Genomic DNA, 19,982 nt, shown 5'->3' on the forward strand with positions numbered 1-19,982 from the left:
CAAATAAACCAAACGATATTCTAACGTCATCGCAACGATATCATCTAAATGATATAAACTATCGTATGCGGCACTTTACAATTTGTATACCCTTCACCTTCGAGAGAAGGGATTATGTATATAAGTTTTCATTCCGTTTGTAATTTCCACAATATAATTTTCCGACGCTATAAAGTATATATTAGGGAATGGTAAATCGATTACGATTATGGTCGAAAATCGATATTCAGGGTCTAAAAACGATTTTTTCGTGATCAATTATATACTCCGATTTTTATGCTGAAATCGATTTTTTCAAACTTAAGAAATTTGTAAAAAAGTGCTACGAAATTCCATAAAATTGTCAAATGTTTGCCGTTACGGTTTATAAAATGAGCACCTCAATTAGAGTATCCAAAACCGAAAACCGGTTAACCGGTTTTTTCATCTTTGTAAACTACACCGGTTTCGTTTTTTTTGTAAAAAAAAAAAAACAAAATTCCGGGTAAACTCGGATTTTTTGAGTCCAGTCAACTTTAATAAAAATGCTCCCAAAGTATGTAGTATAAAGGAGTTATAATAACTCCTTTATATTGAGGTTAGAGTGTCCAAAAAACCGGCAAATTTCAAAAACCGGTTTCCGGTTTAACCGAAAAAGTGTGTTTTTGAAAAAACATAAAGGAGTTATAATACTCTTCCAAAATATGATTTTAATCCGTTATTATAGCGTATATGGGTCATTTGCTATAGTTCCCAAAAATGCAGATCGATTATTAAAATATCGATTGGGTTCGATTAATCGACTGTAAAAATCGAAATGAAAATGGTTGATCGAAAAGTCGAAAATCGATTATTAGCTTTTATATATATTCTAGATCCTTATAGATAGCGGAGTCGATTAAGTAATGTCTGTCTGTCTGTTGAAATCAACTTTCCGAAGCCCCCAAAAAACTTACATACGCGATTCATACATCAATATCTCCGGAATTCTTCCGAGAAAATCGGTACCATAAAAGGCTGAGATATAAGGAAAAAACCAGGACAACCTCGATTTTTGACATATTTTTTACCTATATCTGGATTACTAATGGATGATAGAGCAACTGGAATGGACAATCATTATAATGGAGACAGAATTCTCCATAATCTTTTGTTCGAGGCATTTTCATGATCTTCGAAGATGCCAAACACTTTTGCAGGCACTTTACTGAATGTGGACTGAGCCAACTTTCGCAATCATATGATAGGCTGAACTGAACTGAACATTTCAATTTTAATATTTAATTTCAAATTGTATGAGATCAATGGATCTATTATGAATGACAACCGAATTAAAGTTGCGAAGGCTGATAAGCGTTTGAAATTTATTGCGATTACGAGAATTTGCCCCCAGAATTTTATGGTTGCCCTCTGACAACGCAACTGCAGTTCTGTTGCCATCATAATCGACCCACACAACTTCTTGTAAATATTTCTTTAGTATTAAACATTTATGTAGTTCAGAAATATTGTAGAAATAATTATTTTATGTGTAGGGCTTACATAGTTCTCATACATACTGCTTATTTAGTGCAATTTCTAATATAAATATGTTTTTGTATTCTCAGCCAAAATAGATACTTATTGATATTCAAATAATACTTCTCAAATACATATTTTTCCCCAATAATGCTCTCCTCTCCCAATCAGGTGACAAACCAGAGCGCTATAAAACCTGGCCACATGTAGAGCACATTGTTTATTTATTTTTCATATTCCTACAACATTTCTTATCAAAACCAACATGTTGTAACGACATCAAAAAATTTATAGAATACTTGTGATAAGATATTTTCTTTCTCTTTTAATTGTATAAAGATTGTTTTAGAGAACTAAATAAACATAAAATCGAGCACAAATTAACAGCAACAAACCGGTCTCAACCGCACTAAATTTGTACTTAAAATAGAAAATCGAAATTATGATCATACCGACAGTTCGAAGCAGACTGTCGATGAGTAAACAACAGAGAAATCTTTAGTGATTTCTTTTAAACAAATTCAATATAAACTACAAATTTAAAAACATGGCTAAAAGCTTAACAAATCCTCTAAAAAGTGCTTTGAGGAGTCACATGAAGAAAGAAGTTCTTAAATCTATTACACCCGAATCGAGAGCCAGACAATCAAAGGCCATAGCCGAAAAGGTACAGACAATTCATAGGTTATCTATGAATATTTTGTTTGGTCAACAAAAAATAACGAAAAATTTGTGTCGAAAATGATCTACATATGTATGTATTTGAATCTCTTTTAAAGGTTTTACAAACAGAGGCATTTCGTTCGGCTCAGCGTGTTAGTATTTATTTGAGTACTTCAATGGAGGTGGACACCAGTGAATTGTTAAGTGAATGTTTTCGTTTGGAGAAGCATGTCTTTGTGCCCACATACGAGGGCAATCAAATGGAAATGGTGCGTTTAAAAGATTTGCAGGATTATGAGACATTGCCCTTGACCAAGTGGCATATTAAGCAGCCGAATGTTAAGGATGGTAGGGAAAATGCTCTGACAAATGGTAAGTTTATTTATAAAAAATACAATATTACAAATTACATGTTGATTAAATACAAATTAATAATTAGATTAATTAATCTAAAAATAAATCTAATCTATCGTTAAGTCAATTTGCTGTTTTTAGGTTCTAGTTTATAATTTGTAGTATTGCCATACATAGCCATAACTTAGAACAAAACAGTTGTATACCCTACCAAATATTCCATTAATAGGTCAAAATACAAGATAAATATTGAAAACAATTTTAGTTGAAAAATAAAATTTTGTTGACTATAGAAAAAAATCTGTGAATCCGAAATTTTATGTTACTAATCTTTTACCTCTTAAAGTTTGGTAATTTAAAAGTTGAAAATTAAAAAATATACTTTGAAACTACTTTGATCTGTTCTAACAGTTTCTAAGACCCTTTCACATTAGACAATTTAGTTGCCCAAGTTCATTTCATTTTCAAAAAAAAAAAAAGAATGAAGTCTGGTTAGATTTCAGCAGCTCATAATAGATAGGACCCTTTTGATCCCACCAAATACAGAACAAATGGGTCCTATCTATTATGAGCTGCAGATTCGGTTGATTGGCCTGGCTTCACGTACGATTTCTTACGCTTCGGGTTATCGTAAACAAAATTTCGGACATGCAAGACCGTCTTTCATGGTCTGTCGGCTTCAATTCGAAATTGAAACAAAAAAAATTTTTTACTCTACAATGTTCAATAACTAAAGGCAATTATTTGACGAAAAAGACGTAACCGCTTAATAGTTTTTTTTATTGATCTTACAAAATACTTGTAAGAGTAACAAACGTCAAGAAAATGTGTTTACGCTTTTTTGAGTAAATATTTGGCATGTGTGACCGTACCTTAACCCTCTAGGTATATAACCAGGTTATTTATTGTTTGAATAAAAAAAAAAAAATACGTTGGAATAAAAAAAAAAACAAAAGACAAGAGCACGTTCATATTTATCACAATAAGTAAATTGTTTATCTCTTTACACATATTTACCGTTATAATGGGTGAAATAAGCAAATAAAGCTGCATTACATACATTCAACATATCCCGCCTAAGTGCAGCCTTGTCGGTTAGAGGGTTAAGTGAGAATAAATGACATATAAGTTATTAAAAACAAAAACTGCGTTCAAAATATACGCAATCCCGCATTTTTAAGTCATGCACCTAATAGTTTAATTCAATTTGTATTAGAATTGAATTAACACAAATTGAATCATTCAAAGGTTGAATGAATTCTTTTATAAATTAATTCCATTCTGAATTAATTCCACGATGTATGAACTCTATTTAAATAAACGACATTTGAATGAAGCCAAAGATTATCAGCGGGAGTTTTTTAAATTTTCCCATTTTTCCTATTCAAATTCAGAGTTAAAAATGAAATAACTCCCGAGGATGTTGAAATCAACTTTCCGTAACCCCCAAATAACTTACATATATACGAGATTCATACATCAATATATCCGCTATGGACCAGGTTCGATTGCTATATAAAGTCGGGAAAATCGGCCCACAAATGGCTGATATATAAGGAAAAACTGGGACAACCTCGATTTTTTACCTATTTTTTATCTATATCTGGATTACTAAATCATGTATATAGCAATATGGATATTTAATGATAGATGTTTCAAAGAGTATAAGTAAGTCGGACATACAATGAGTGAAAATCTGGAAAAATATTTTATAACCCGAGCTTTTTTCACAAAACTATTTTTTTTTGCCTTACAATTTTTTTGACGAATAAATTTTAAAAAAATTTTCACTAAAAATTTAAATAATTTTTTTCACTAATTAATTTAAAAAAAAATTACTAATAAGTTTAAAAATATGTTCACTAATTAATATAAATTATTTCTTTTAAAAAAAATTAATTTTTTTTTAAAAATTTAATCAAAAAATTTTGACTGAAATTTTTTCACAATAAATTTAAAAAAAAAAATTATTTTCAAAATTAAAAAAAAAATATAAATTTTTATTTTAAAGTATAATTAGTAGGGTATTCAATTAGTCGGTTAACCGATTAATTTTGGACGGTTAACTGTTCGAATAATTTAAAATTGCCGATTTTCAAATAACAAATAAACCGATTAATTTGTTTCGATTAACCGAAATTACAGAATTAGCCACTACACTGTTGATTAAGATTTCAACCATAGAGAAATATACATAGAGACGAGACACTCCAATTTGTCAAACAAAAATACAACACATCATATGTTTGATACAACAACAAAATACATTGACTAGCATGTATTTTGTTGTTGCAAGAGTTAGGTTTTTGACAACAGACTTAGGTTTTTTTTTGTCAGAAACCTAAGTCTGTTGTCAAAAACCTATCTCTGGCAACAACAAAATACATGCTAGTAATGTTTTTTGTTTTTGTATCAGACATATGATTTGTTGTATTTTTGATTGACAAATTGGAGTGTCTCGTCTCTATGTATAATTCTCTATGTAAAATACATTAACCCTTTCACGACCATAAGACTTTTTAGATAAAAGTAATCATTTTCTGTATTTAATGTGAATCAGTTATATTTTGAAATACAAACAAATTTAATCGGATTTACTAGAATTTTGGCCGTAAAGTGGAAATTTCCATTCCACATACTCATGTTTATGGACTACATATCAATGTCAAAGGGTTAATAAAACAAAAATAAGCTGTTCATATTTTAAAAAGCTTTAAATATGAACAGCTTAGTTCATAATTTAGAGTACCCTATGAAAGTAAAAAGTGTTCATATTATCGCGAGTGCACTGTACATATTTTTTCGAACATCCAAGAAAAATGTTTAGTGAGAATATTTAATATACATGTATTTAAAACTTTGTTTGCAGTTACATGAACTGAACTTAACGAAACTATCAAAAGTATTCAATATCTAAAACAATCCAAAAAGGACACCAATGACTTAAAAAACTGAGATATTGAATATCCTTATCATGCTTTCGATTTTTCCAACATCTACAATCGAGAAAGTTTTTTCCAAGTCAAGTTTTATTAAATCTAAAGAAAAAAAATCGTTTAAAAGGAAAACATTTAATTATATTCTCAGTTAACCGATTAAACCAGAAAGCCGGTTAATTGAATACCCTAATAATTAGGTGAAGTGTATATAAGATTCGCACTGGCGAATGTAGCTCTCTTACTTTTTTCATTCAATTTTATATATATTGTATTTAATAAAGCTAATTTGTAATTGATTTAAATTGAAGAAATTATAATTTGTAGTAGATTTGAATTATATAGGTCCAATTCCAAATATTTTTGAAGTAATAAATTACTGATTTAACGATACACTGGTTATGAATTTTTTATTGAAACTCATACTTTAAAAACTACTTACTTTTTCTTTATTTCCTATTTTTCCATACAGGACATGGCATTGATTTATTTCTAATACCCGGTGTGGCATTTACCTTAAGCGGTGGTCGCATGGGTCATGGCATGGGCTACTATGATAAATATTTAAAAAGACACATGACCACTTATCCAAATAATAAAACAACTTTGATGGCTCTAGCATTCCGGGAACAGATTGTCGATGAAGAATCATTACCCTTAGATGCACATGATGTTAGATTGCATACAATAATAACTGAATGAAAATTGAAAAAATAAAAAACAATTAGCACATTGTATAAATAATAAAAAAAATTTAATGCAATGAGGAAATTTGAAATAAAAACCCAGACATACGCAAAATGCACTCTATGCGCGATTTAGATGATAAGAAGAATTAATAGAAAAAAAACTAAACAAAACATTTACATTGTAAAAAGATAATTTTAAATAAAATATTGTACGTATACGATGATTTTTTGTTATTATTATTTCAAAGATTTTACAGACACATGTGCGAACAGAAATAAGTCAAGGTCAGCTTAGAATATAGACAAAACAAACTGTATTGTAATTTAATTTGACAAAAAAAAATGATAATCTTTTTTTAAGCTTAACAAATAAACGAGTTGTAGTATTTTAACGCATATAGGGGCGAGAACGCATGCCACGCCCACGAATTCGGCCGGTGAAATGATTAGTCGAATAATGAGGTCCATCGCCGGGCCCCACAGAAAAGTGTGAATCTGGATTGGAGCGATAGTGGGGGGAACCACCCTCATTCCAGGTGGAGGGTGAGTTTGTGCGTAAAATTTTCGTTTTGCGATAGGCTGCTACAGCGGAAATGCGCGAGCCACGATTACGTCCTACACGAGAACCACGCATTAAAGGTGGTATTTTGTTGTAACCCGTGGGTCCAGTAGGTTGGGCACCACATGTCTCTAAAGCCAAAAAGTCATCGACATGCAGAGAGGGTGGCCTAGAGGTATTGGGTGGCCGCGAACGGAATAGATCTCCGCGTGATGGAGGAGGTCGAGGAAAACCTCTACCTCTCATGGAAGTTACATAGATTTTCTTCTCAGGTCTACCAGTAGAGGGCTCTACTTCAACGCGTCTGGTGCGGAAACAGGGGGCAGTTGGTGTACGTTCGCGATTCGATTGGGGTGAGGCGGACAAATGCAATACTCTCTTGCAGTCCGAAGACAAATTACACTCCGGCGTCAAGCAAGTCTTTGCCAACTCCGTCAAATCACAGCTGATTCTTTCGTACTGAGTTTCAAAGTCCTCCGCCGTTAATGACTCAATATTTAGAATATTCAACCAGTGATGGGCCACCATGTGTCCATCATCGGTTTGTGGATCATAAGTGGTAAATATCGGTCGGGCATCGTATTGTGTTACAATGCTTTCAGTTTGTGGTAGATGAGGCTCTGAGGCCAACACATCATCCTCGGTATTTGTAGCACCATTAACAGTGGCCATTAAATCCTTTAATTGTTGTATGTCATTTAATAGAGTATCATTGATGTCTTCCTTATTGCGTTCCAAAATTAAGGAAATCGCTTCAATTAAATTAGATTTGGGTTCTTCTGTTTTCAAACCAATTATTTGAGCTAATTCCAGTCCGGATAGTTTCAATGATCTGGCCGGCAAGGAGGAATATTGCGGTGTCAAGTCTTCTATTTGTGTTAGGGAACGTAATAATAAAACCAAAGACTCAATATTGGAATTATAGGAACCAGCCTCATTTACAGTGGTAATTTTTTGTATCCAAGCCTGGAATTCGGAAGATTTTTGTTTCAATATCAGCGACAAGTGATAGAAAGTAATGCTGTAAATGGAAATAGAAACAAATTTTATATTTTCTATAAACAAAAAGTAGTAATTGTTAGATTAAACTTACTCATGCTCTGTTAGAATCACCAAATTTCTAACACCCATGGCCGATACCTCTGAAGTGACTTCCACCTGCATTAAATTGGTGAAAATAGCTTCCACAATTTTGGGTATCAATTCTTTGTGGGGCAGCGCAGTGGCCAAGTTCAGCAAAGGATTACTGTTGTTATTACTAGCGATGATAGCAGGGGATGAAGCTATAAATGAAATTTCCGAATCCAAAAAACTTTCCAATATGCGATGCACTGAAATTTGACATTTTATGCCCACCTCCGTAGAGGTTTTCATTGTTAGCAAACCATTTAGGAAATCCCATAATTTCCCAGACAGTATGGAAAGTGTGGATATCTTCAAAGCGGGATAAGCATTGAGACGGGCAAAAAATTGCAGCAAACGTGCCAGATGTGCTGTAGGCTGTTGTCCAGCTGACGACCATTCACTGGTCATTAGATCACTTAAAGTTTTCGAAATAAGTAGCGTCATGTTGGGAGCCAAATCTGCTAGCTGAAGACAGACACGTGTTAGTAAATCACTTAGTTGGGGGAATGATGAGGGAGCCATGCCCTCAATGAGGCGAGCAATTTGAGCTCCCTGTGGATGTAAATGGGCCGACCAGATTTTACGTTCTCTTATCAAGTGCTGAGCCTGGCCTTTAAGTGTTTCGCTATTGCCAGAGGGATCCACAACAGGCAGATGTAGTGGTAGGGGAAGTGGTAAAAGCTCAGCCAAGACTAGAAGACCTGTGAGTAATTAAATTAATGTCAGTTAATAATATTGTCATTTTGTGAACTGCAGAAGGATTTATTAAGTTGTTGAAAATGAAAACTTAAGGAAAAATTTAGAGTTTTTATTTTCTTGGTTAAAAATTTCCATTAAAAATCATTAAGGTGAATTTTTCGAAACATATTTTCTCTGCGATCTGATCATAAAAAGCTTTCTATTGGTATTAAACACTATATAATTTCATTGGGTTATAGAACAAACCTTTTAGTTTAACCAATAAATAAATACTTAAAAAAGTAAATAAATTTCCCCCACTCACCTGGTATAAATGTTGAGGGACCATCGATATTTTTCAAAATCTCCCTTATCATCTGTGTCCACAGCGATTTGTGCAGCAACTCCTCGTCCTGTTCATTGGGCTGCGTATAGGCCAACAATGTCTGTACAATTTCGTATTTAGCCTTGGCAACTTCTGAGGCCGCCGGACTAGTTGCCGGAAAGAAGTGCATCAAATAGTAGGTGCGCATTAAATGATCAATTGCTGTCAAATCTTTAAATTCCACATCTCTACATTGTATGGCAAATGATAACATTTCGCGCATTACCTGCAATGTGGGCAAAATTATCTGGCAACAGTGAATACCCTGTATGGTCATTAAGGCCGGTGTATGGAGACCGGGCTGTTCGAAGTATGCACATAGTTTTTCCAGAATGTGCACTAAGGTCTGCATACCATCGGCTGAATAGAATTGCAAGGCCACATAACGATGTTTTAGTTCTTCGGTATCGGCCGATTTGTATACTTTGGTGGCTGGTCCTATAGCCAAATGTCGCAGAATTCTTAGGCCCATTATAAGATCACCGGGGAAGGTGGTGATGTATTCCAAAGATCGTTGAATAACTTCCACTAGTGGTGTAATATCATCGTACGAAAAGATATTTGCAGTTTCTAAGGGCTTCAGATAGACAAACAGTTCCTGCAGCACGGCCGACACGGAAGGTTCAAAGGTTTCATGATTTTTGGCCAACTCTAGAATACGCTTACCAAACTCTATCAAATAATCTAAATTTTCACTGTAGCGTACACAACAGTCCACCAGGTCGACGGCATAACTTAAGACGGGACTTTTATACTTGGCACCGGGCGAAGTCAATTGACGTTGAGCCTGCAAACGTTGCTCCTGCTTAATAAGATCCATAAAGACTTGTATTTGTTTATTCAAACCCAATACCTCAACCGTATATTGGCGACCGCTGGCATTACATGTTTGCGAATACAAAGCATGCAAATGTGTGGCCAATTCTACGGAATCATACGAATCATTAATGGTAGAGAGAAATACAATTGCATCTAAATGATAGCGGGTTTGTATTTTATATGCCAATTCAATGGCCAATTTTTCCAACTCTTTATTATGCAGGACTTTCTTTACATCAGCATTTTTATCCGTAGAAGCCATTTCAATGTCTTGCTGTGCTGGCTCTGGAGTTGTTTGTTCTTTAGTTTCGGGGTCTTTTGTTTTAGTTTCTTCAGTTTTCGCAGGTGACTTTGTAGGGGTTTCAGGCGATGTTTCATTAGATACTTCTTCGTTTGGTGAGATTTCTACAGACTTTGGAAGTTTTGCTAGGAGGGAAAAAAAAATAAAAAAATATTGTAAGAATTACTTTTCCAATGTACAAAAATTGAAGTAAAAATTACTTTTCGAATGTATTTAAATTTAAGTTAAACTTGATCTTGAGTAAAAACAGCTTAAATAAATGCTCCGTTCAATTGCTACACCATTTCCAATTGAATTTTAAAAATTTCAAATTGAATTTCAGAAATATTTATTTAAATTACCTTCAACAATCTCCTCCTCTACTTCTTTTCGCACTTCGTCTATGCCCAACAGCATTGCTACCAGCATTTGTGTCACCTCAAAACAGTCATCGGTTAAATAATCAATACCCACGCTGCATTGCAACAGGGAACGCAATACATCCAAGCTGGTTACCACCAACGAAGAAGGCACCGCACTGGCATTGCTAATAATTAGCAATAATGATTCCGCCAAAGCATGTTGTACAAAATATGACCTAAATGTGTTGGCACAGGTTTTTTGAGCAGCAGCATCAACGGATATTTCAAATTTCTTTGAAACGGGCAAAAATCTTTTAGGTTGTTGATAGGAAAGACAATTTTCCTGCAAAGCATCCAAAAGTTGTTGCAAGCAAGCCTCCAACATTTGATAAGGTTCCAGAGACTGCGCTTCATAGTTGGTGATAACAAAGAGTTGTGTACAAGTTTCACGCAACGTCGAAAGGGACTCATTAAGATGCAACTTTTTAACAATGGATTGCAGAAAATACTTGGTGCGTGTTAGTTTCGAAGATTGCAACAAGTCCAAGATAAGTTGATAGCCATTGATGACAGGTGATAGGAAGTGTTGAAGGGCGGGTTTGCAATCCAATAAAGAGTAAATAGTTTTGAGTAGCATCAATTTAATGGATAAAGCCATGTAGTTTTGATGGTAAAGCTCTAAAACCACCTTAAATGGATCGAATTTTTCATTATTTATTAAATGATTGAATATTTCCGCACTGGGTGCTAAAAGTTCCATCAACCTAGCTCCTGTCTTAATGTGTCTGATTTTAAAAGCGGGCTGTGGTTGGCAACAAGCAGCCTCAAAGTCCAATGCTATAATGCATATCTTTGATATAAGTTTCAAATGTGGTGGATGTTCTAAAACACTGTTCAAAATATGCTGCCTTCTTTTAAAGTTTTGGTTAATGTACGATAAATGATTTATCAGTTGTTCACATATAAAAACAAAACTTTCCTTTTCTTCTGTGGTAGTGGCAGCATCTTTGAAGGCTGTAACATCTTCACATTTCGATTGTAACTCGAACTTCTTGAGTAAGGCTTTTAAGATATCAACGTCTTTCTGGTATTGCTGTTGTGAGCTGGGCGTGAATTTCTGCACAGGCTGGGTATAAGCATCAAATGCAATGATTGCAGGTTTAGCTTTAAGGGCCAACGACTGCAGTTCCTGTTCAAACTCATCGGCATTTGTAGTAGGTTCTTCGTTGGTATTGGAATCATTGTCTTGGTCATCGCCCATTATTTCATCATCACTTAAGATGGGTTCATACTGTTCTACCGGTGTTCCAGGATTGTCATCGTCTTCAATGACACAGGGCTCTGGTGCATCGGCCGTATTGTTCGAAGCTGCTAAAGACTCAGATGACCTGCGATAACTTCTGGTTTTTACAGTTTTATAATGATTATTAGACTCTTCATCAGTGTAGTCCGGAGATCTAGGTCTAACAGGTGAATCTATAGAGGCTGGTGGTGTTCTGGGCCATTTAGGTGGTTCTTCTACATCAGAACGGGAGCGTTCAGAACGTTTTCGTCTAGAATGACGAGCATACACCGGACTTCTGGACCAATCTCTTAAGGGCTTCTCTCTATCTCTTTCACGCTCTCGTTCTCTATTTCTAACATATTCATTGCTTTCCGAATGACAACGGTTACGAGAGGAGGGTGATCTTTCAGAGGATCTGGATGATTTTCTTAATCTCCTCTCTCTTTCATCACCAGAATCTCGTCTATAATGACCATCTGGTCCACGCACACGTAAAGCATCATATTCCAATTCTTCGTGTTCATGTACATGAGCACTTAAATCTGCGGTCAATGGTTCTTTCCACTCTTCTTTTAGTTCATCTTCCGGCATACTAGAGTTTCGTATAGTCTCGCCACTAATATTGGGTATTTCGTCAATTTCTTCCGGTTCACAGGGGGCCGGTGGTGGGCTGGCTATATTTTCCGTCAGGGAATTAGTCAATACACCATATACTGCCAAAGTAATGGTACTATACCAGCCTCTCAACACCAAACCATCTGTAGGTATCTTCTCCTGCGTGCACTCCAAATGTATACAATCGTTTTGATTATACTGTAGCTGTCCCAAATTCTCAAAAGCCGATGCACCCGGCATGCCCAAATCATTAACAAAAAATTCTATTTCGAACTTGGAAGGATTTGTGGCACCCAAACGTACGCCACCTGGAAAGTCTGCTTGTACACGGGCGCCCAAGGGTATAATACGTACTTGTGTAATAAACACAGGTTTGGGGAATTGCACTAGGTCCAAATTTATGTCCTACAATAAGAATCAGGAAAAAAATTAACATCAAAATCACTTTTGAGACTCCCCAAAATAGAAGTAAATATTTACCGCGTCAGATTCATGGGAAAATGTATCAAAGAATAACAGTTCGCTGACATCTTCAGTTTCTGCCATTGTGGTTGCTTTTTCCAGTGCCAATAGTTTAATTTTTAATATTATTTTAATAATTTCAATACAAATAATATATTTTAAGCAATTTTTATTAAAAAGAATTCACGCAGGCAAAAAAACTTTTCACCGTTCGGCGAAGAAGAAGAAAATGGTAATTTACAAAATGTAAAACAGAAAAAAGAAAAGAAAACAAACTTTCTGTGACACATATGAAAGCTGCGTGTTGTGAAAATTAAGACGAAATATAAAACGTCAACGTGCATTAAGTGCTGCCAGATCGAAATTAATACTTTGAAGACATTTGTTATGAAAATTTTCGAATAAAAAAAATTATTTATCAATTCAAGGAGTATTAATTCGACCTGTTTCAACCTTTACTCTTCTAAAAATATAAATTTTCAAATGTATTGCATTGAAGTGATATTGTGAAATTTTGTTTTTGGTTTTGTGTTATTTGTTGCAACAAACATAAACAAATGTAAAAGATATCAATGTGGCAACCTGTTCCGTTCTTTTGTTTGCTACTGACATTTTTACTACACAACTGCACAGCTCTGGGAATTTTTTTAAAGTGAAATTACAACAATTGTATTTTTAAGATAACAATTGGAAAAAAAAAGGAAAATGTCTTCATTGACACGAGAAAATATTCCACATCTATGTCGAGCTTGTCTAAGGAATCTAGTGAAAACTCAAGACCAACCATTACTAAATGGAGAGCAAAAGCAGCCAGCTTTCTATCATATTGATCGTACACAAAATCTCAACAAATGGATGTCAATTATAAACCCTTTGGAAGACGTGACACGTCTTAGCAATGTTGTGCGACATCAAAAATATCCAGAATATGTGTGTCGTTCGTGCTATGAAAATTACAAACATGTAAATGATTTCAAAGAAATGGTAGTACATTCCTTTAGTGTTTTGACAAAATTGCTGTCAGTTGCTGAAGAGACAAAGAGACCGCTGCAGCCACAGGTGTCGGAAACGGTGACACAAAGTGAATTGGTTATCAAATCAGAACCCATAGACGATGACGACGAGGATGATGAGTATATGGAAAACGATTGGGATATGGATGATGCTATTGGTAGCAATGAACTAGATTTGGAATTGGATGATATAAAATTGGAGAATGATATAAAATTGGTAAATAATTGGGATTTTATTTCATTATACTTATTTACATATGTAGGAAGAGAGTGAACTTCACAAACCGTCATCATTAAATCATAGATTAAGCCCCTTTTTGAAAATAACATACAAAAATCCACTTATCATTTGAAAATTTGAAGGAGAAAGCCCCATTCGTCGAATATCTTTTTGTTACAGTTTTACCAGAATTGTTATAAAATTATGGGTAAAAATCAAGAACGTGACAACAGCTTGTATTTTGAAAATTTGTTTAGTATTGAAAGCTTATGCATTTTGAAATATACAAATTAAAAAGAAATTGTCTGCTCTCTTATGGTTTCGCAGAAAAAAGTTTCTGTTTAAAATTTGTTGAAACGAAAGGTGGAGTTTTTTTAAATAATTCGCGAATCAATCACAATAACAAATTATGAATTAATTCTTTTCACTCAAAAAAATTAAATGCATGAAATTTGAGTCAATTCAAATGAATTTGATAAAAATACATTTCCAGTTCAAATGAATTTGTCAAATAAATTCCAATTCGTTTCCAATTCAAATGAATTTGTAGAATGAATGATTTTAACAATCATTTTTTTGTTTATATAATCTCACATTGATCAGTCGCAGATCCAGGACAAGGCTTTTCAATTTTTGTACTGAATATTTTCATTTTGGTAGGAGAAATTTCCATTTATCATTTCCCATAGATCTGCTCTCGAATTTGATTGATTGCAACTCATTTTTGATTTCATTAATTTGAATTGCAATTCATCGTTCTAATTCATTTGAATAAATTCAAAATAAATTCAATTCAAACGAATTGGAAATAAATTGCAATTGACTTCAACAAATTCATTTGAATTGGTAACGAATTGCAATTCATTTTAAAGATATATTTGAATTGAAAACTAATTGCAAATCATTTTTACAAATAATCAAGCTGGATTTTTTAGTGAAATAACGGCAAATTTAAATTATAATTTTTAGTATTTCACTTATCGAATATTTTTAATAACTCTTCACTCAATCTCAATTGCAGGAAACTACAGAATTTGTTGAACCTCTAATGGAACCATCATCCTCCTCGCCTGCCTTGGACACTGAAGAAGGACAACCGAAAGCGATAAAGGCCTACAAATGTCCAATATGTAAAAGTAGTTACATACACAGGTACACCTACGTAGCACACATCCGTCAAATGCACTTGGGCATTGAACATGCCTTCGAGTGTGACATCTGTCACAAAACCTATACGAAATTCTGTAATCTCTATCGTCATATGCGCAAAGATCACAATCAGTCATTGCGTCAATATAAATGTGAATATAGCAATTGCAATCGCAGCTTCCGTCAATTGACCACACGTCGCAAACACTATGAGAAATTTCATAATCATGATCCGCTACCCAATCATGTAGAAAGAATATCACAAGAGTGTCTAAAGCAAGAAGAATTACAAAATTCACAACATTCCTTTCTAGAGCCATCCTCATCATCGAGCACCGCAACGCATATAGAAATTAGTATGCAATTGAAAGCCTCTCCTTCGACAAATAAACGTTCATACATATGTCCGATTTGTGCCTGCAGCTTTGAAACATCGTACGATTTAAAAGTTCACATGAACAATGATCACAAAGATGACTTGAAATTTCGTTGTCACATTTGTGGTAAGCATAAGATTTCGCAGCTGAAATTGGACGAGCATATTGCTACGGTCCATGAAAATCCTAAAGTAACTTGTAATATCTGTAAGAAAATTTTAAAATCGAAAAGTCATCTGAGGCAGCATATACTTTCGGTGCACAATGGTGTTAAACCGTTTAGCTGCGAATACTGTCCAGCCACTTTTGCGGCCAAAAACACCTTAAAGGTGCATACGCGCCTGCATACGGGCGAGAAACCTTTTAAGTGTGCCATATGTGATCGTCGTTTTACACAATTGACGCCCATGAAAAAACACATGATAACACACGAAAAAGGACATCGCAATGCAATTGATTAGAATTAGATGTTGTACAACAACTAACTGTGTATTAAAATTATTATTATTATTATTTTTTGGTTTATTTGAAACAGATTTTGCTTCATAATATTTTTAATTATAATTTACTGTTTCTTAATTATAATGTATCTCCTAAGTTTAGTTGTAAAGCTTTTAAATAAGTTAAATAAATTATCCTAAAACATAAACATTCCATATAATTAACTTTTTTAATTCTTAGTGAAAAATATAAAGTGGTTGACAATACAATGGAAACTTTTCCAAATATTTTACTAAAGGGTGGGACAAAATTCTTAAGAAACTTTTATTTCATTAAGCTCTTCCTATCTTTAAATCGAGGAAATCGGCACACAAATGGCTGAGATACCTCGATTTTTTTACCTATTTCTTATCTATGTATATCTGGATTATTAAGTCATTAATATAGACAATATGGATATCTAATGATAGATATTTCAAAGTCATTTTCAACGACGACATAGTAAGAGGACCTATAATGGGTCAAAATCGGAAAAAAAATTTTAACCCAAATTTTTTTATCATAACATTTTTTTCACTAAAAAATTTAAAAAAGTAAAAAAAAAATTAAATCAATGGCATTACAATTTTTTTTATCCAAATTTCCCCTTAAGTGAGGCAAAATTTACTTTACACGCATTTAATTAAGCTTTCTTTCCGGATAATTTAAAAAATTGTAGATAGTTCCGAAGAATATTTTTCTCTACAAAAGAAAAAAACGTAAAAAGTACGTCTCTTTTTACATGTTCCAACTTTGGATGCGAGTAACTTTTTATAGGGGGAGATAACTGTTAGGAACCAATTAAGATGATTTAAAAAAAATGTCGATCCTTAAAAATCTAAAAAAGATCGAAAAAAATTTAAAAAAAAGTAAGAGCTATCAGACCTGTCACAGAATTACATTATCGAAAGTGGAATTAATTCCGTATTTTGCTTCTTCCGAAAAAGTAAAACGAAAATTTCTTTCGGAATGAAACCACTTTCAGTTTTCAAAGTGGAATTGATATTTCTTTGTAATTATTTGATTTTCTAAAATTTTTAATCAATTTCTGTACCAAAAGCTTCCCTTTTGTTTTAATATAAAAACGCTTTCTAATTTAAATCAGAAATATAGAATTATTAAATATTTTTGGAATTAATAAATTACACGGAATCTGAAGAACCTAAAACGAAATCGATCGGAATAAAAACTACGGAATTGAAACCATTCCGAACAAAATGTGTGACAGGCCTGTATATTCGGCTGTGCCGAATCTTATATACCCACACAGAATTCCATTCCGATCAAAAGTGGAATTAATTCCGTAATTTGCTTCTTCACAAAACGAAAATTTCTTTCGGAATGAAACCACTATCAGTTTTCAAAGTGGAATTGATATTTGTTTGTGTTTATTTGATTTTCTTAAAATTTTAATCAATTTCAATTTATATACATCGTTTTAATGGACTTGGAAATATATATCATTAGATATCTATACTGTCTATATTTATGACTTAGTAATCCAAATATAGATCAAAATCAGGGTTGTCCCGGTTTCTCAGCCATTTGTCGGCCGATTTTATGGATGTATGTATCATTAAATAAATAAACCTATTTTTTGTATAACTTCTCAAAGACTATTTATATTTTAAACTTCAGGTCATTCGGATCATAAATGGGTTTTTGGCGATTTTTTAAAAAAATTGAGACCCGAGGTGACCAACTTTGATGGGCCACGCACTGCCCCTCAACACCCCTAGGAAGAAGAACAATCAACTCGAAAACACCTCAACTCCAACCATGTGAAATTTCGTAACAATACCTCCAATATTTATTTGGAGAACTTGACAACAAGGATGGTAAAGTTGTTACAATTGTACTTTTTTTTGGTACAATTTAAACTTGAAAAGTACAATAGTACAGCAATGACTTATCTTTATATATGTATATAATTGTTCTGTACGTGTGTTAGTAACTAAACTCCTCCTTAAATTTGTTGTGTGTGTTTGAATGGTTTAGATTCAGAATTGACCAATATAGGAACAATGGGCATGGCACCTCCCATACAAAGTAAAAATTTATTATTGCATATGTGGAGTACTATTATAGTGGGAGTCTTCAAACTTTGTATGAGCTATGGCAGAACAACGTTTGCCGGGACAGCTAGTTTGGTATAAATTTAAAATGTATTAATTTATTTATCAATTTAAAATTCGAATATGAATATGGAGGATAAACTTTATCCTCTTATGAATGTTAAAATTGGAAATTAAATCTTTAATAATCAATTCCCATCTTCATATAGCTTTCTACCATTAAATTAATATCCTGTTAATGAAATTCTGCTATCAATAATAATTCCATTTGAACTGGCAACTCTGCTTGCCAAACATTTTAGTTCTACACGGTCTCCTCGAAAAACGTTCGTTTTAAATTCGTCGTTATTATTGTCCTTTATTAATAGAAAATTATAAGTGTTAAGTGTTAAAAAATATTAAACGTCTTCGTTTAATTAAATAAAATATGTATGTAGCTATTTAAAATTACAAGAAATCATTGCGTTAATAAAGTTTTTGTTAAAATAAATCAGTGAAAAAAAACCAAATTGTAATATGTGTTTTGCATGATTTTGCATGTGTGTCGCGTTGTGTTGTTGTTGTGTGTTACTGTTTTTGCTACTATAGAAAAAACATGAACGAGAAAGTAAGAGCAAAATCAAAACGAATAAAAACAGTGCAAGAGAAAAGTGAACTTAATTTAGTAAATTAAGAGTTTATGGTCTTTTACAAAAACAAATAAACAGTAATCGGTTCGGTTATTTAATTTTTAATTAATAATGAAATAAATAAATATGTAAAGCAATGTAAATTGTATTTCAGGTGAGTTTAGAAATAATAATTTGTATTCATTGAATTGATTTTAATTTGTAAACAAGTGATTTTTGTATAGGTACCTACTACCTATTAGGTACATAGATAGTTACGTAATAAAAATAAATATTTTTTTTTTGCCGAACGTAGGGATCGCCTTTTTACATTTGTCTTTATATATTTGCCATTTACAGTCGGATCTTAAAGTATGATATATCAATGTTTTTGTCTCGGGAAGACCAATGTTTTGATCTAAGGGCCATTGACCTCAAGTATCCCATTCTATCTATGGTATCTTTTATAATATGAATTGGGCCAATACCTTGCCCTGAAAAATATCCCCATACCATAATATTGTCACCGCCAAACTTTACAGTCTTAAGGTACGGTCACACACAGCTAATATTTGACGTTTATCGTCAAATATTTCATTGCCTGAATCTGACCACAAATAAAATTTAGATCAAACAACAAAACAGATGATTTTAGTCAAACAAAATTATTTGTCGGCAAACAAAATATTTTCTTAATGTGAACAAAGTGTGACCACTAGCTACATAAATACCTAAAAAATATATAATTTGATCTTGCAAATATTTTTAAGGTTAAAGCACTTATTTCGAATTGTAAAGTAATCATTTTATTAGAGATTTATTGAATTTTGTTATCATATATTGAATTTAATTTTTCACTTTTTGTTTGACCAAACTGCTGCGAAAAAGAATCAGTAAATATATTTGCCGTGTGGTCACACTATATCAAACACTTTCATAAAATAATTGTTTGATCAAATAGAAAAAAACAGAAAATTATTTGCTCAGCATGGCGGAAAAATAAGAGGAGATTATTTAAATATTTTTCGTACTAAATTAAAGACACAAATTCACTATTTTTTTTTTAAACATAAATACATATTCAATATTTCTTGAATATTTGTTATTTAAATTATTTTCACTAAATAATTGCATCAATAAATGAAGTCTTCTTCTTCACATAAAAGTCATTCAGCCTAGGATGACATACTGGGAGAAAAACTAATTGAAGACATGAAGTCTATGTTGCGATTTTTGCAATTTTATGCGATTTATATTTTTATACGTTTAACATAGTCTGATGTTTGATTATTTTTTATTTATACATGGAGATTGTCTATTTTCAAAATTTAAAATTGCTCATATGTACATA

General features: G+C 32.9%; 3 protein-coding genes across 3 annotated transcripts; 2 read left to right on the plus strand and 1 right to left on the minus strand.

Annotated features, from left to right (window-relative positions):
• The first annotated feature begins 1,936 nt into the window (after positions 1 to 1,936).
• On the plus strand, positions 1,937 to 6,363 carry Mthfs (methenyltetrahydrofolate synthetase). The gene is made up of 3 exons (XM_065514414.1): positions 1,937 to 2,164; positions 2,277 to 2,532; positions 5,923 to 6,363. The coding sequence occupies exons 1-3, from the start codon at positions 2,045 to 2,047 to the stop codon at positions 6,150 to 6,152; spliced, it is 606 nt and encodes a 201-aa protein (XP_065370486.1). The 5' UTR covers positions 1,937 to 2,044; the 3' UTR covers positions 6,153 to 6,363.
• On the minus strand, positions 6,356 to 12,911 carry vir (VIR_N domain-containing protein). Its single transcript, XM_065514413.1, has 5 exons — positions 12,728 to 12,911; positions 10,348 to 12,652; positions 8,827 to 10,131; positions 7,792 to 8,524; positions 6,356 to 7,719 (listed from the first exon to the last, which is right to left on the minus strand). Exons 1-5 carry the CDS (start codon positions 12,791 to 12,793, stop codon positions 6,528 to 6,530), a joined length of 5,601 nt encoding a protein of 1,866 aa, XP_065370485.1. The 5' UTR covers positions 12,794 to 12,911; the 3' UTR covers positions 6,356 to 6,527.
• A 432-nt stretch (positions 12,912 to 13,343) lies between these two features.
• LOC135960107 (telomere zinc finger-associated protein-like) lies at positions 13,344 to 16,129 on the plus strand. Its single transcript, XM_065511319.1, has 2 exons — positions 13,344 to 13,939; positions 14,964 to 16,129. The coding sequence occupies exons 1-2, from the start codon at positions 13,415 to 13,417 to the stop codon at positions 15,927 to 15,929; spliced, it is 1,491 nt and encodes a 496-aa protein (XP_065367391.1). The 5' UTR covers positions 13,344 to 13,414; the 3' UTR covers positions 15,930 to 16,129.
• Positions 16,130 to 19,982: the final 3,853 nt, after the last annotated feature.

This window comes from Calliphora vicina, chromosome 5, assembly GCF_958450345.1.
Source record: "Calliphora vicina chromosome 5, idCalVici1.1, whole genome shotgun sequence".
Classification (NCBI taxonomy): Eukaryota; Metazoa; Arthropoda; class Insecta; order Diptera; family Calliphoridae; genus Calliphora; species Calliphora vicina.

Bases quoted from the DNA above. Each gene is read 5' to 3' on its own strand.
- Mthfs (XM_065514414.1), top strand. From the start codon at position 2,045: ATGGCTAAAAGCTTAACAAATCCTCTAAAAAGTGCTTTGAGGAGTCAC. The intron at 2,165-2,276 runs GTACAGACAATT...TCTCTTTTAAAG, and splicing joins CAAAGGCCATAGCCGAAAAG to GTTTTACAAACAGAGGCATT. The intron at 2,533-5,922 runs GTAAGTTTATTT...TTTTCCATACAG, and splicing joins GGAAAATGCTCTGACAAATG to GACATGGCATTGATTTATTT.
- LOC135960107 (XM_065511319.1), top strand. From the start codon at position 13,415: ATGTCTTCATTGACACGAGAAAATATTCCACATCTATGTCGAGCTTGT. The intron at 13,940-14,963 runs GTAAATAATTGG...TCTCAATTGCAG, and splicing joins TGGAGAATGATATAAAATTG to GAAACTACAGAATTTGTTGA.
- vir (XM_065514413.1), bottom strand. From the start codon at position 12,793: ATGGCAGAAACTGAAGATGTCAGCGAACTGTTATTCTTTGATACATTT. The intron at 10,132-10,347 runs GTAATTTAAATA...TTTCCCTCCTAG, and splicing joins AGAGGAGGAGATTGTTGAAG to CAAAACTTCCAAAGTCTGTA. The intron at 7,720-7,791 runs GTAAGTTTAATC...TTCCATTTACAG, and splicing joins GTGATTCTAACAGAGCATGA to CATTACTTTCTATCACTTGT.